General features: G+C 41.8%; 1 protein-coding gene across 36 annotated transcripts in view; it reads right to left on the reverse strand.

Annotated features, from left to right (window-relative positions):
* Positions 1–13,947, reverse strand: part of FOXP1 (forkhead box P1) — a 624,214-nt gene that overhangs the window by 146,275 nt on the left and 463,992 nt on the right. For all 36 annotated transcript variants that reach the window (XM_084989002.1, XM_084988996.1, XM_084989016.1 and 33 more), the window contains one exon: positions 8,693–8,794. In XM_084989002.1, the coding sequence (XP_084845128.1) occupies positions 8,693–8,794 (102 nt within the window). The remainder of the gene's footprint in view (positions 1–8,692; positions 8,795–13,947) is intronic.

Raw genomic sequence — 13,947 nt, forward strand, 5'->3', positions numbered from 1 at the left:
AGACAGTGTGGTCTGGTGGTTAGTGACAAGCATTCGGCTTCAGCAACTGATTCGGTTCCCTTGGCTGGCCCTGTTTCTTACAGCCGGGCAGCAGCTCAGTGAGAAGAGACAGAACGTAATAGAGGAGAGAGAGCAAAGATGCTTGAGCTGGACTGTTTGGGCTGGGATCCCAGCGGTGCCACTTATCAACTCTCTGGCCCGGAGCAAGTTCATTTCTTTAGGCCCCACTTTCTTCCTCTGCAAAATGGGAATAATGATAGAATTTCCCCTCATTTGTACAATACAGTAGTTGGTGCCTAGAAAGTACAGTATAAGGGCTTTCTCTTTAATGTTATTACTGTTGAATTTCTGGGGCTCAGTTTCCTATTTGAAAACCTGGCTTAACTTATCCCGGACCATGGTGAGCTATGTCAATTTCCATCTAGGTCCCACTACCTGGACATAGTGAGGTTCAATGAACAAAGTTTGAATGGATGAATGAATGAATGAATAAATGAAATCCATAGGTTCTGCAACACCCAGTCATTACAGAAGCAAAAACTATCGTCTCGTAGAAATTGGTTTTCATCCCATTTCTCTAATTGCTTGCTTTCAGACTATTGCTAATGCTGATAAATACCTCCAACCCAAGTGAAAGAATAGGCATAGGGGAAAAAAAAGATACTGCCTTGTGATTTCAGAAGCATATTTCTCTAAGGACCAAACTTTTCTAGCCCATCCCATGTGCATGACCTCTGTCTCACTGGGTTGCATGGTCAGCTGGCTTTCCCGACCGGGCAGGGCGCCAGGGAGCTCGACTACCCCCATTGTCACTTCTGGTCCATGGTGCTTGCACCAAATGCTGTTATTCTAGGCTTCAGGAAATTTTCTAACCACTGGATAGGGTCCAATGCTGTGTGCTAATGAGTTTCAGATTGGAGGACTTCACTGTGCATGTGTCAGAAAAGTGCCATGGTTTATGGTGAGGTGGGGGCAGGGAAGAAAAGACACACACAAAAAAGGGAAGAAAAAACAGTAGTTAAAAAATGCTGGCTACTCAAATTGACAGGGAACGTGACCTCTGCACTTCATCAGAAATTCCTGCAGACTTAGAAAATAAAGGAGTTTGCTTTTATCACACACTGTGAGACTCACATGGAAAAATGGAAAACACTACATCACTTGACCTCGGCATGGCCCCTTTCAACCACAGACGAATATTGTGTACAAAAATTCTAAATCAACTTAAGATGTCCAAAAAAAAAAGCTTTAATTTTTTTTTTTTTTTTTGCCTTAGACTTGATGATTACTATTTTGATTCTTGAGATTTTGCTGAGAAGGTTCACACAGGAAAAGGACTCCTAATGCCAGGAAGAGTATTTCTCTCACTTTAGGAATGGTCGTGGAGTGGACGTGGTGGGATAGGCACATCGAGGTCTACATGTCCCTAACTCCCTGGAAAATAATGAGCAAGCCTCACTTACCCAGGTTTGAAAGTCACCCAAGACTGAATCATGATTATTTGCTTACATTAACAGAACATTAAAACCAATTTGAAACAACTTAAGGAAACTCTAGCCATCTTGGCTTAGTGATTCACTTCTCTGGGAAGCGTTTTCACCCCCCACACCCCGTCAAAACAACCAACAGGCTTGCTATCAAGAAAGACTCCTCATCCAGCTAGCACAGCCTACCAAAGAAGCCCTTCTTAGGAAAGCCTAAGTCACAGGCACTTTTTTGAATAATGAGATTCCATTTTCATTTTTCTCTCTCTCTCTCTTTTTTTTTTTCTTTTCTTTTTTTGCCACACTTAAGTCCTGGTGACTTTAAAAGTCCAATCCTTTCACATCCTCCAACTGTCATCAACATTTTTTTCAGACGATGTCAATAAAATTGATTGCTTGCAGTTCTGAATTCTGCTCTGCACATGGAAACAATATCATTTGTTTTAAAGTATTTTCGATGGGGGCGGAAGGAGAAACAGAACGTCAGCAAGCCTATCCACAACACTGGGGTGGGGTGGGGGGTGGGGAACCAACCAGAAGCAAAGAAAATGGTCGGCTGGAAACTCTGACAAAAATTCCCGATATATAAACCCTGCACCTTACTGTTATGCTGACTGATATGTCTTCCTGTCAGATATGAATGATGTTTCTGGAACATTAATACGTTCATTAAATGCTAACTCCCCGTACTTAAAATATTCCATACTTTGGCTCCGAGGCATCTTGACAGCTTTGTTGTAATCATATATGTGAGGCCCCAGACTACACAGTTGTTGAGATGCCTCATACCTACAAGCAATCTGTTGCTTTTACAAGTTTAATCTAGGTATTAAGGGGCTGATCGTGGAACCACGTCGACTTGACATCTTTGACTCAGTTGTATATCACAGAAACCACTATGGGTGGTGATAGACTCCTAGGATGCCTAGCAACCGTACATACCTCTAACTCTGTGATCTGTAATACGACAAAATACGGCTGGGTTCCCCCCCCCCCTTCTCCCGAAGCACAAGTGGACGACCAGCAAGGGTCCGACAGTGTTATTCCTAATTACCTTTTTTTTTCACTCTTGATCCTGTGGCTCTCATAATTAGTTACCTGGGGCTGCAATCCAATTTGAAGTGATGACAAGAAAGTGATCCATGAAAAAGTAATAAGTTAAATCCAATTTCAGCCTTCCTCTAATTAAATGCACATGGAACTAATGACTCCAACCCTAGCATTTCAGTGATAATGGTAATTAGCGAGGTGGGAGTCGCTCTCTTTTTCAACACTGGAGGTGTAAACCACAAGGTAAAATGGTGGGAGCGCTCTTAATTACATGTGTCATTTTGTCAGCAATTTACACATTTTTGACCAGTCAAGTATGTTTTTTTCCTCCCTGCTCCTCCCCACCTCCTCGCCCCAACAGTGATTATAACATACTATTTCCATGTTCCAACACATGGAAGCTCCTAAGAGCAAGCACTTCAGGCTGGAGCACAGGAAATAACTTTCCTTTGCTGTTGTTCACTGCTGTGACACATAACTCTTGCCCACGAATGCACACGTGTGTGCGCACATATGTTCGTGCACACACACACACAGCAACAATTAGGATAATTAGGCAGATCTTAGTCTTCCTAATTGAAATTAAGATATTTACAGTAGAAATTGGTTTTTGTTGGTGGGGGTCTTATTTTTGCTTATGATATGAAAAATGTAATAATTTGCTTATTGATGGAAAACAAGGCACTCAGTAGATACTGAGCAAATACACACGGAAGGAGAAGCAATAATTAACTCCTGATAACATACTGGTTGTCTGTGTGCTAACAAGTCACTTGGCTTCTCTGAATGTTCATTTTTCCTTATCCATAGAAGGGTTTCAGGACAGCACTATACCACAGAGTAGCTATGGGACTGATGCTCCACATTAAGCATATAGTAAACATTAGCTATCTTTGCATCTAGTGACAGAGGCATGTGGTGACCAAGACAGGCTTACACTTCAAATATTAGCATCACACTTGCATTTTAATGTTTAGATAAATGTAAGCAAAGTGATCATATAATGAAATATCCAAACTGGGATCCTTTTTTTTTTTTCTCTTTTTTGGACACACCCACGGCATATGCAAATTCCTGGGCCAGGGAATGAATCACCCCAGTCATAGCTGTGACCTACACCACAGTTTGCAGCAACACCAGATCCTAAACCCACTGCACCAGACCAGTGATCAAACCCTCACTACTTCAGTGACCCAAGCCCCTGCAGCTGGATTCTTAACCCACTTCGCCACCACAGGAACTCCAAACCTGGAATATTGTTAAGAGTGAAAAATATTAATAAATACATGCAATCAACAAGCATAGACTGGGGCTGTCCTGGGTAGACTGGGACACAGGGTCGCCTTATAAATAGCTGAGGGTGAAATAGCAAAAATGATGTAACCTATTCTATTACAACAGACATAGGGATTTGGGCGGCAGGGATAAAACATTATTTGGGGGAAAAAAAACCTTTCTACCAGTAAGAGTACTGAACCTGGGGAAATAGATAGACTTCTTGAGCTTCATGAAACTCTTTTAACTGGATGAAAAATTCTGTGTCCATGTGCAATTTTCTAGGAGGGGTTGCTGTTTCTATCATTTTTAATGGTGTGCAGAGCCTAAAAGACTTAATAACCATTTTTAAAGCATCATTTTGATTTTACTGTTTCTTATCAAGACATTTTTTAGGATGGGAGGATTCTCCAAAGTCATGTGATAAAAGCAAAATCTTAAAAGGTACCAAAATTTCAATACTTCCCATCAATTTCATGCCAGGGGTGCCAATTCTAGACAATATTAAGTCCAGACATTAAAAACAAAAACCAAAACCAAAAAACCCAACTCTGCCTCCCTCTCCTGATTTATGCACTTTACTAATTTAGCACATAGGGATATTTTTTAAGGGTCAGTATTTCAAAACCATTCCATTTCACTATCTACAACATAAAACTGTAGTTTCCTTTAAAGGTTTCCTCTTACCAATTTATTCCTCAGTGAATAACGTGGAAATGATATGAGGTACTAAGATTATATGTGGCATTAATGCCAAGCAAAATGCTGCCTAAAGCACGTTTTATATAACTGCAAATAAAAATGCTAAAAAAAAACACCTGCTGAATCTTGTATTTTCACCTCCTCCACTTAAAGCAAGAGTCCTCATTATAATCCTGCGCTTCCAACTGGACTAAAAGGCTGACCTTCTAGTGGGTTTCCTCAACTTTCCTTCCAGAGGGATGGCCCCCTGCGTGAGGAGCTTGCACAGGAGAAAATCTTGTAAGGAAGGGGACAGGCAGGCAAGAAAAGTATCAGATGCCTGGTTTCAAGTTCAAGTTCTTTATAGACAGCCTGAAACGGTGGTCAGCGCTCCACTGTAAGCAACACACAAGGTTTACTTTCTTTCTTAACTTTAATGCTGCCAGAATACACATGTACTTTTACTTTCTTAGGAGAAAATGTGTCATTTGATTTCCTTCCAGTTTATGTCCTCGTGCCAACAACTAAAATGCTTAAAGAACCAAAATGAATTACTACCCAGAAACGGTGGTCAAAGTTCCAAAATTTGATCAATAAAATTGCTCATCTACTCACAAATTAATCTTCAGCCAGTAAAGTTACACATTTTCGAGGTTATGAGCACACCTGCACTGTTAAGCATTTATTTCACTTGTTTAAGCAATCTTCAGAAGTACATAAATATTTATAAAAGCAAGCCTACTATTTTTACTCACATATAATTTTCTTTTTGCAGCAAAACCTGCTTAATTCTTTCACAACTCAAAAGCATCCTGAAGGCAGGGTCTGTATCCTAGACAGCTTTGTATCTCTGGGCATCAGCTTGACGCCTCACAAATCATAGCTGTTCTACAAATGTTCACCGAGTTGCATTTAATTAGATCATTGTGAGGCTGAATTTATGATGGGACCAATTTCCAATTTTCACTTGTATCATTCATAAAAAATTTGCAAAGTAAATTAATAGCCTAAATAAGGAGATATTTAGGTTACTAAGTAGAATATTTTTCAAGAACTTCAGAAGCCATATCTGTATTCATGACTTCATTATAAACTACCATGTCACCCAAGAACGCAGCCAGTTCAGATTTAGCTCAGTATTTGTATCTGCAAAGAGTGTCATTTCTCACTTATTTACTTTGATTTTGCTGAAATTAGTCCCAATGGGTGATGTTTGACTACATTTTGTGATCTCTGTCGAGTAACCACTCAGAGCCTCCTCTAACTTTCCATTTTCTTTTGTTTGTATCATCAGCCTGTGAAAGTGGAGAGCGCTGCCAAACATAAAGCAGGGAAGTGTGAGATATGCTTAAAATATGAGTCACAGTATATTTGGGGATTTGGGTTTCTTTTTTTTTTTTTTTCCCTCAAGCTATCAGCAGATCAAATCCTTCTTCCCTGTCAAGCTTTGCTCTCTGCGGAAGATCTGAAATTTGCTAAAATAGGTCTCTACGTGGAGGTAGGAAGGGTAAGGAGATCAGAGATGAGCACTGGGAAGATTTGCTGTAGGATTTCCCTTTCAGCTCTGAGCCACTCTAGCTGAGATGCTTCAGCAAGGACATGGCTGGGTAAGATACAGTGACATGGGAAGGTTATTACTTCCTTGAATCGCCAAATGCCCATGCTTATTTTTTATAATAAGGTAATAAGCCATGTGGCCTAGGTTAGTAATTTCTCCTCTGGTTGTAGAAGGCCAGCCAGCAGAAAAAAACTTTGTGAATTTGCATGACCCTACCAGGCAGCTGCGGAGACACAGACTATGATGCACTTACACACTTACACACACACACACACACACACACACACACAGGTCAATCAACTCTTCCCCTGACCCTATCCCCCACAATCAACTCTTAGAGCTGGTCTAAATTCTTTGCTTGTCAAAGCTCCTGCCCCCAAGGGGGCAGGGAAGGCTGCAAAACATCTTCTTTAGTAAAACCGGCATCCAAGATGGCCACCTGGTCCAGCACGTTTCATAGAGACTGAAGGGCTCAGCAGCATGCATCAGGCTGGTTTTGTCAGGAAAAGAAAAGCCCTCTCTATCATACCCTTCTGCTGGCTAAAAACCTTATAACGGCCAAGAAGAAAAAAAGCCCTCCTAAGGAAACCCCCTGAAAGTTTACTTCATATATTTAGCCTGACAGGAACTATATACACCTTGGAAAAGAAGTTACCTAAAAATGCCCTGTGTTTTTAAAAAAAGCAAGTAGAAAGGAAACTACGTCTAGTCTAAAAAAATTATAGATGATACTCAATACTGAAGACGAGCAGTTCACTGGACTGTGTATTGTAAACTTTTTAAAATGATCTCTAACCAAAGTACTACTTGAGATAAGATTTTCCTCCCCAATAACAGACTGTTATTTTGCCGATGCATTGGAGGTCTGATAAATTCAAGAGGACTCGTAGTATTTTTAAGGCTGTGAGAGCTCCAAGGGGGAGGCAAGAAGAATGGACAGTCATTTGAATCACTGAGTGACAGGCTGGGCTAGCTCCCTGTATACATTAATAAATTAGAATTTTAATTGTGTCTCTGTCTGCAGGAGATGCCCCAGTACTTTAATATGTACCAACAATTGGCTATGTTCTGGAATCTGCAATGTGGCCTCCGCTGCTGACCTCTGCAACACAATTCCCAGTCTGACTACGGAAACTGTTCAGTTTGATCCTTTCAACTTATTTGAATCCTGACAAATAAGCTCACAGCTGAAAGGTCAACACAGTCATATTTCATCCTCCAGAGCTGTTCTTAAGACATCTGCACAACAAAGCACTTCTTATAGCACCTGACATGGGACCTTAGTGGCACTCACTGCACCTCATTAAAAATGTCCCCAGAATTCACACACATTAAAAGCCATGTGGGTTGGTGACGGCTGACCAGTATAACCGCTTTCGGAAGTGCTGATAAACAATGCACATGGTCATTCAACTGTGCCAATCAAGAGCTACTATCATGCTGAAAGTCCCTTAGGCACTGAGAGTTTCCAAGGAGATGGAGAAGAACTAGAACTTGGGGTCCAAGGTCAGTTTCATCTTTGCAGGATAATTTGGGAACTGGGATATTAGTTCCCTCTGATCTCTGAGGAAAGTCAACACAAGCTAGAATCTGGGCTGACCTCGTGATTGAATTAATTGGCACGAAGTTATACCCACCAGTTTCCACTTACAAATGCCTCCCCAAAATGTACAGCATAGGAAATTCACTTTCGCTTCCCATTTTGGGGGATGCCCACTCTTAGCTATGAAAGTAGGTGAGCCTCCAAGTACCTGCAACTGCCCTTTCTGTCCCGGATGTGAGCATGAATACTCTGAGTCAAGTGTCTTTGAAACTTCTATTACAATTTTCTACTCCCAGTCGAAGATTCAAATTAGATTTCTATGACCTCACTCTTTCTACTCAGCTAACCCCTGCCCTCGATGTGCCTGAAATGAGAAGCTGCTCAGTCTTCTCGAGTACCTTTACATAATATCTGCCTGCCAATTTCTATTAATGATTTAGAAATATTCTGCCAATATCCACTGAAGGATAGCGTATGTATCACATCCATGACTAGGGCTATCCAAAGTCCAAAGTACCCTGTACTCTATCTTCCTTAATCCCAATACGTTCTTGAAACTATTGACATGTAGGCTGAACCATTTCCTCTTCTGGGAGACTTTCCTGTACACTATAGGATGTTAAGCAGCATCACTACCTACCAGATGTCAGGAGCATTCGTTCGACCCCAAGCAGTGACAATGGAAATGTCCCCAGACCCTGCCCATTGTCCTTTGGGAAGTAAAATCACTCCAGCTGAAAACTGCTGCACTAAAGTCAGTTGTGTGTGTGTGTCCCACTTCTACACAGATCATGAGACAATGAGTGACCTATGTGATTATTATAAACTTTCCCTCACTGGTAAGCCACGGTGCCTAATAAGCAACCCACCCCAATAACCCTCATCCTCCAATAAAAGGGTCTCATTATATTTTTCTTTCTCCCAACCACAACACTTCTGGTTGAACCTCTTCTCTCAAATGTCATACTTTATCATTAAACAAAAAGTGCGGTTTTCACAGAAGATGTGCATGGTTTGGAATTCTCAACATGATCCACTTCTGAGTGGTTTATCGGCCATGGCAAAGTGCATAACATCAACTTTAAAAAAAAGACCTATTACCTGAAGGGCTGGTTGTTTGTCATTCCTCTTGGGAGACTTTAATCCACTAACTTGCTGCTGCTGTTGCTGCTGGAGAAGAAGCTGTCTTGCCACTTGAAGTGCCTGGGAGGAAAAAATGGAAGGCAAATGTTTGCATTACTACACAGGGTTCAGGGCCTCCCTTCACAAAATAAGGATTCCAGGAAGGACACACGAGGGTGGGATCCTGGCTTTCCCACTGCCGGACAAATGAAAGAGCAAAGCAAACTTCCCACCTGTCTAAGCTGGAAAACTTTCCAGAATTTGTTTACATTTTCTGTGATTTGGCCAAATTTCATCCACAGTTCCTCAGGCACAGACACCCATCTGAGCAGATATTTTATGCCTATCATAAATCTGACACAAACTTGGAGTAGGAATGATTGGGACTTGGAGAGAGAGAGGCGAGGAAGGACTTGGGCAAAGTCAGAAACTTGAGAGACAATAAAGGGCTCTTTTCAAAGGTACCTTCATCCACCTCTAATTCCTCTTATGGGAACTGGGGAACTCAAGTTGAAAGTACCACTTTTTCCTCATCTCAGTCCAAATCAAGAGGAAAGCTAAGTGGTAGACCACACTGTGGAGATAGGTCCTTGTGAAGGAAGATCAAAACAAGATGACCTTGATGGGCTTCATCAGAAAAACCCTTAGCCAGTCTGACCTCTAAGTCAACTTAAAGGAGACCCCTATGCACCTGGGAACAACACTGTCGAACACAAATGAGTCTTTCGAGCTTATACTCTGGGATGGTTTTTATTTAAAGGTAGCAGTTGGGGAGGTGATATCAATGGGAGATAAAGCAAAAGGAAAATCGGAGACTCCACCAAAGGGTAGAACACACAACAGACCAAACTTTTTTAAAAGTTCAAATAAAAAAGAAAAGAAAATGTCAACAACAAACCTTCATGAGGTCATTCAATGACAAGGGACTTAATAGGAACAGTGGCTAGCCACCCCTTTCCAAAGAAGACAGGAGGATTAGCAACAGAAAACTCAAGCCTACAGACACTGCACTAGAAAATCACACAAAAAGTTAGGTTATTTGAATCAATTCGGTTGAGGAGCAAGAGTGTACATATGGAAAAGATGTCAGAAGGCTTGCAACATGATGTGCTCGGCATTTGAGACAAAATAAAATCTACTGGGGATCATGTCAATGATCATTTCTACGTGCTAACTCCTATGAGTGCCTGAAAGAAGGCTCACACAGAGGTGGTCAAGGTATCAAAAAGATCTGACATGATCCTCTATAGAAAGTGTGAAAAATGGGCTAATGACGGCAGTGTGTTCCTCCAAGAGGAACAGATGTCATGGACAGAAGAAAAGAGTGCTTACGGTTCTAAGAAAAGTGACAGTGAATGGCAAGATGCTACGGGGGTTCCTGGGCAGTGAACTGAACTCACAGGAACGGAAATCAGACTGGTCAAGGGGATTCATGAAAAGACACCTAAAAAAATTTTTTCTAGGCCACACCCATGGTATGTGGAAGTTCCTAGGCCAGGGATGGAGCCCAAGCCACAGCAGTGACAACGCCAAATCCGTAACTGCTAAGGCCACCAGGGAATTCCTTTTCCTATTTTTCCTAAAAGCATTAACTCAGCAGGAGGAGTACTTCTCACAGGACAATTTCACTAAACCAAGCTCACGACTGTACTGTTGTCACAAAGGCTATTTTTAAGATGCCATGTAAAGTTGGGCGGTGCCTTTGTGTCTAAGAGGGACCAGGGAGTGCAACGACACAGACGCACAGATGAGGAGGTGGGTGACAAAGGGACAATCTGGGGAAAGCCAGAGCCCTCCTGTCCCACCTGCCTATGGCACCCACCCCTCCTGTCCCTTCAGGAACCTGCTGTCTACCGAACTCACCACACCCAGCCCTTCAGATGTAACAGACAGGCTATCTCGTCTGGGAAGGGAGAGACACGTTCGAGAAGGCCTGCCTGGAAGAGCCTCGGGCAGAGAGGCTGTCTGAGACGGCCCTCTGGAAGCCAAGAAGCCAGGGAGAGTCGCCTCAGACTCCAGCCTGCTGTCTCTGGGGAGGAGTCACCATCGCTGGACGCCGGGTTTCCTCGTCTCCTTGGAGACGCTCAGTACAGGCGTAGGTGTAAAAGTGGGCAGAGTGAAGATTTCATTTATATCATCTAAGAAAAAGAGTCCCCTTTGCAAGGTGCCTGCAGGAGCGAAAACCTCTCCTCACGCAGTATACGTCCCCGTGGCTATTTCCCATGAAAGTTTTACGGCTTTTTAATGTAGGAGAGGGAATGGTTATATATTTTAAAGGCTACCATCAGGATTCCCAGAGTAATAGACTAATCAGCAAAGAAGGGTCTGGCTGGTGGTCGGCAAGGCAGATGGAAGGTCTGAGATGACAATGAAAAGAGGGCAGAGAAAGACACAGTGAGCAAGAGGAGAAAGGTTAGGTACGTTTACTGCAAAAACAGAGCACGTAAAGAAAATCAGAATAGTGGCAATGCCATAAAGTCACAAGTCTCTGTTAAAATGATTTACCGTGTTTCACCAACAGGGACTCAATTTTTAAAGAACCCAGTATGGGTGAGCTCCTCACTTCAGCAAAAAATATCAAGTGTCTTTTAAAAAAATTGTGTACATACACACACACACACACACACACGCGCGCAACTATGCTTCTATGAGTGTGTTTTCATAAACACACTTCAATGAAAAAAATGGTGGGACTCAAATTCAGGTTTTCAACAAATGTTTACTGAGCTGGCTCTAGACATTTCAAAAGTAGCTACTGAGATCCCTGCAATTATTCTGCTGGATTGAAGGGGGAAAAAAGTCATTTATGTGTATCTCTTTCAGATCCAACATGGGATACATCAAATCATATAAACACAAAACAAATGCCAGCCCTTTCCAAGCATTTCAGACAAAGCTCCACTGAAGAATAGCATCAAAGGGAGTTCTCATCATGGCCCAGCAGAAACAAATCTGTCTACTATCCATGAGGATTCGGATTCGATCCCTGGACTCGCTCAGTGGGTCGGGGATCTGGCGTTCCCGTAAGCTGTGGTTTAGGTCACAAGCAAGGCTTGGATCCCATGTTGCTATGGCTGTGGTGTAGGCTGGCAGCTGTAGCTGCGATTTGACCCCTAGCCTGGGAACTTCCATATGCCATGAGTGCGGCCCTAAAAAGCAAAAAAACAACAAAACAAAACAAAACAAAACAAAAAGATAGAAGGCCATGGCAGCAAAGGTTTAGGTACTTGTATGAACACTGCAAGGGTAATTTGAATCAAACTATGTACAGAAGAGAGAAGAAACGATGAAGATATATAAACTGGCTTCTAAATTTCATGCTCAAAATGAATGCAAACAGGTAAAATTACTTCAAATATTTGGGATGGAGAGAGAGAACACTGCTGCAAAGAATTATTCAGCTTGATATGAATTGTTATGAATTATTCCACAATAATTCCCTGGCCTTATCATGAGTATAAGAATAAATTTTGGGCCAAGTACTAATGCTTTCTCACTCCCCCAAAAATCAACCAAAGTCTCTGCCAGAATTTTAAAACCCAATTTTTCAGAATTTAAAGTGCTGTGAAGTCAGTCACTAAAAGGGCATTGCCTTTTCTGATTCCCTTTACATTTTAAATCACTGTAATCTAGACTTTAAATAGTTGCCAAAAAAGAAGAGAAATAAATCTTTAGTATACAAGACTATGTATTTGAACATTATGCTATAAATCTCTGGTAGCTACCATTTAGTCAAAAATGTTTACTGTCACATTCACTGTCAGTCAGTAAAAAAAATTTGGAGAGACTGATGGGATCCCCTTTGGAAACTGCACCGGAGACGAATGTCCTTTTTGTTTCCCATACATGCTTATTTAACAGCCATTTTTAGCCATTACATGCATCAAAATCATGAAAACCAGAGGCATGTCTTTCATCTCATACTCCACTGCCTGAACCCCAGAGACGTGTCCCGATACAGCTAAGGAGTGAGGATGGAGTTTTCTTACTTTTGGAGTAATATCTCAATCATGGTTGAAGAAAGGTCCCTTAAGATATCCTGTTTGAAGATATAAGTAGATCCTTTGGCTATAGAAAAATAAGATATAAGTAGATCCTTCGTGTTTGTGTGTGAGAGACAGACAGAGTGAGTGAGAGACAGAGACAGAGAATATAGATAAACACAATGGAATATTACTCAGCCATAAAAAAAGAATGAAATAATGCCATTTGCAGCAACATGGATGGACTGAGAGATGATCATACTAAGTAAAGTTAGTTAGACAGTGAAAGACAAACATCATATGATATCACTTATATGTGGAATCTAAAAGAAGGATGCAAATGAACTTATCTATAGAACAGAATCAGACTCACAGACTTTGAAAAACTTATGGTTACCAAAGGCAACAGGTGGGGGGGGATGAACTGGGGGTTTGGGATTGGGCATACGTACACACTGAGGTATATGGAATGACTGGCCAATAGGAATTGCACAGAGAACTATATTCTGTGATAATCTATGTGTGAAAAGAATCTGGAAAAGAATGGATGTGTGTATACATATAATTGAATCACTTTATTGTATAGCAGAAATTATTACAACATTGTAAATCAACCATACTGCAATAAAATTTCAAAAATAAAAATTAAAAAAAAAAAGAATTTCTTGTGTAAGAAGCAAGAATCAACCGTGACTCAAGTTCCAGACCAATTGCTAATGTAAATAACTTAAAAGGTCCCATCCAATCTCTGGAGACCTTTTACTCTCGGTGGTGGTTTCCTGGGCTGGGTTGAGTCAACACTTCCTCTAACACAGATGTGACAATTGCCTGGCCTGGGATAACACGGAGCTGTATCTGACTGCTGGCCTGGGTTACAGCAAAGTGCCAGTTTGAAGAGGTCAGTGTGGAGGTGCCGGATAAAAGCAGGCACTTACAGCCCAGTTGCACACAATCCCATTTACTGTCCTTCAACATCTAAAAGACATGGCCCGAGGAGCTGAGAGAGAAGGAGAAGGCATACACTGCCTCTCTGTCCGTGGGGGCTGCCCTCTGAGCCCTGATGTGCCCCCAGGGTGTGGAGTTGCCTTGTGGTCAGCATGCCATAGTTCGCTCTGGGCACCCAGGGAGTCAGGGGGACTGGTGCCAAGTATCTAGTGTGGCCGGTTTTCATGCTGACTGGGGACCTGGGCAGTTCTGACACATCCTCTATTCTCTTGGTTCTAGATGACTTCATGCTCATCAGTGCCTCAC

This window comes from Sus scrofa, chromosome 13, assembly GCF_054392235.1.
Source record: "Sus scrofa isolate SSC_HxYL_T2T_F1_AM1 chromosome 13, Sscrofa_HxYL_maternal_Yorkshire_Landrace_v2.0, whole genome shotgun sequence".
Classification (NCBI taxonomy): Eukaryota; Metazoa; Chordata; class Mammalia; order Artiodactyla; family Suidae; genus Sus; species Sus scrofa.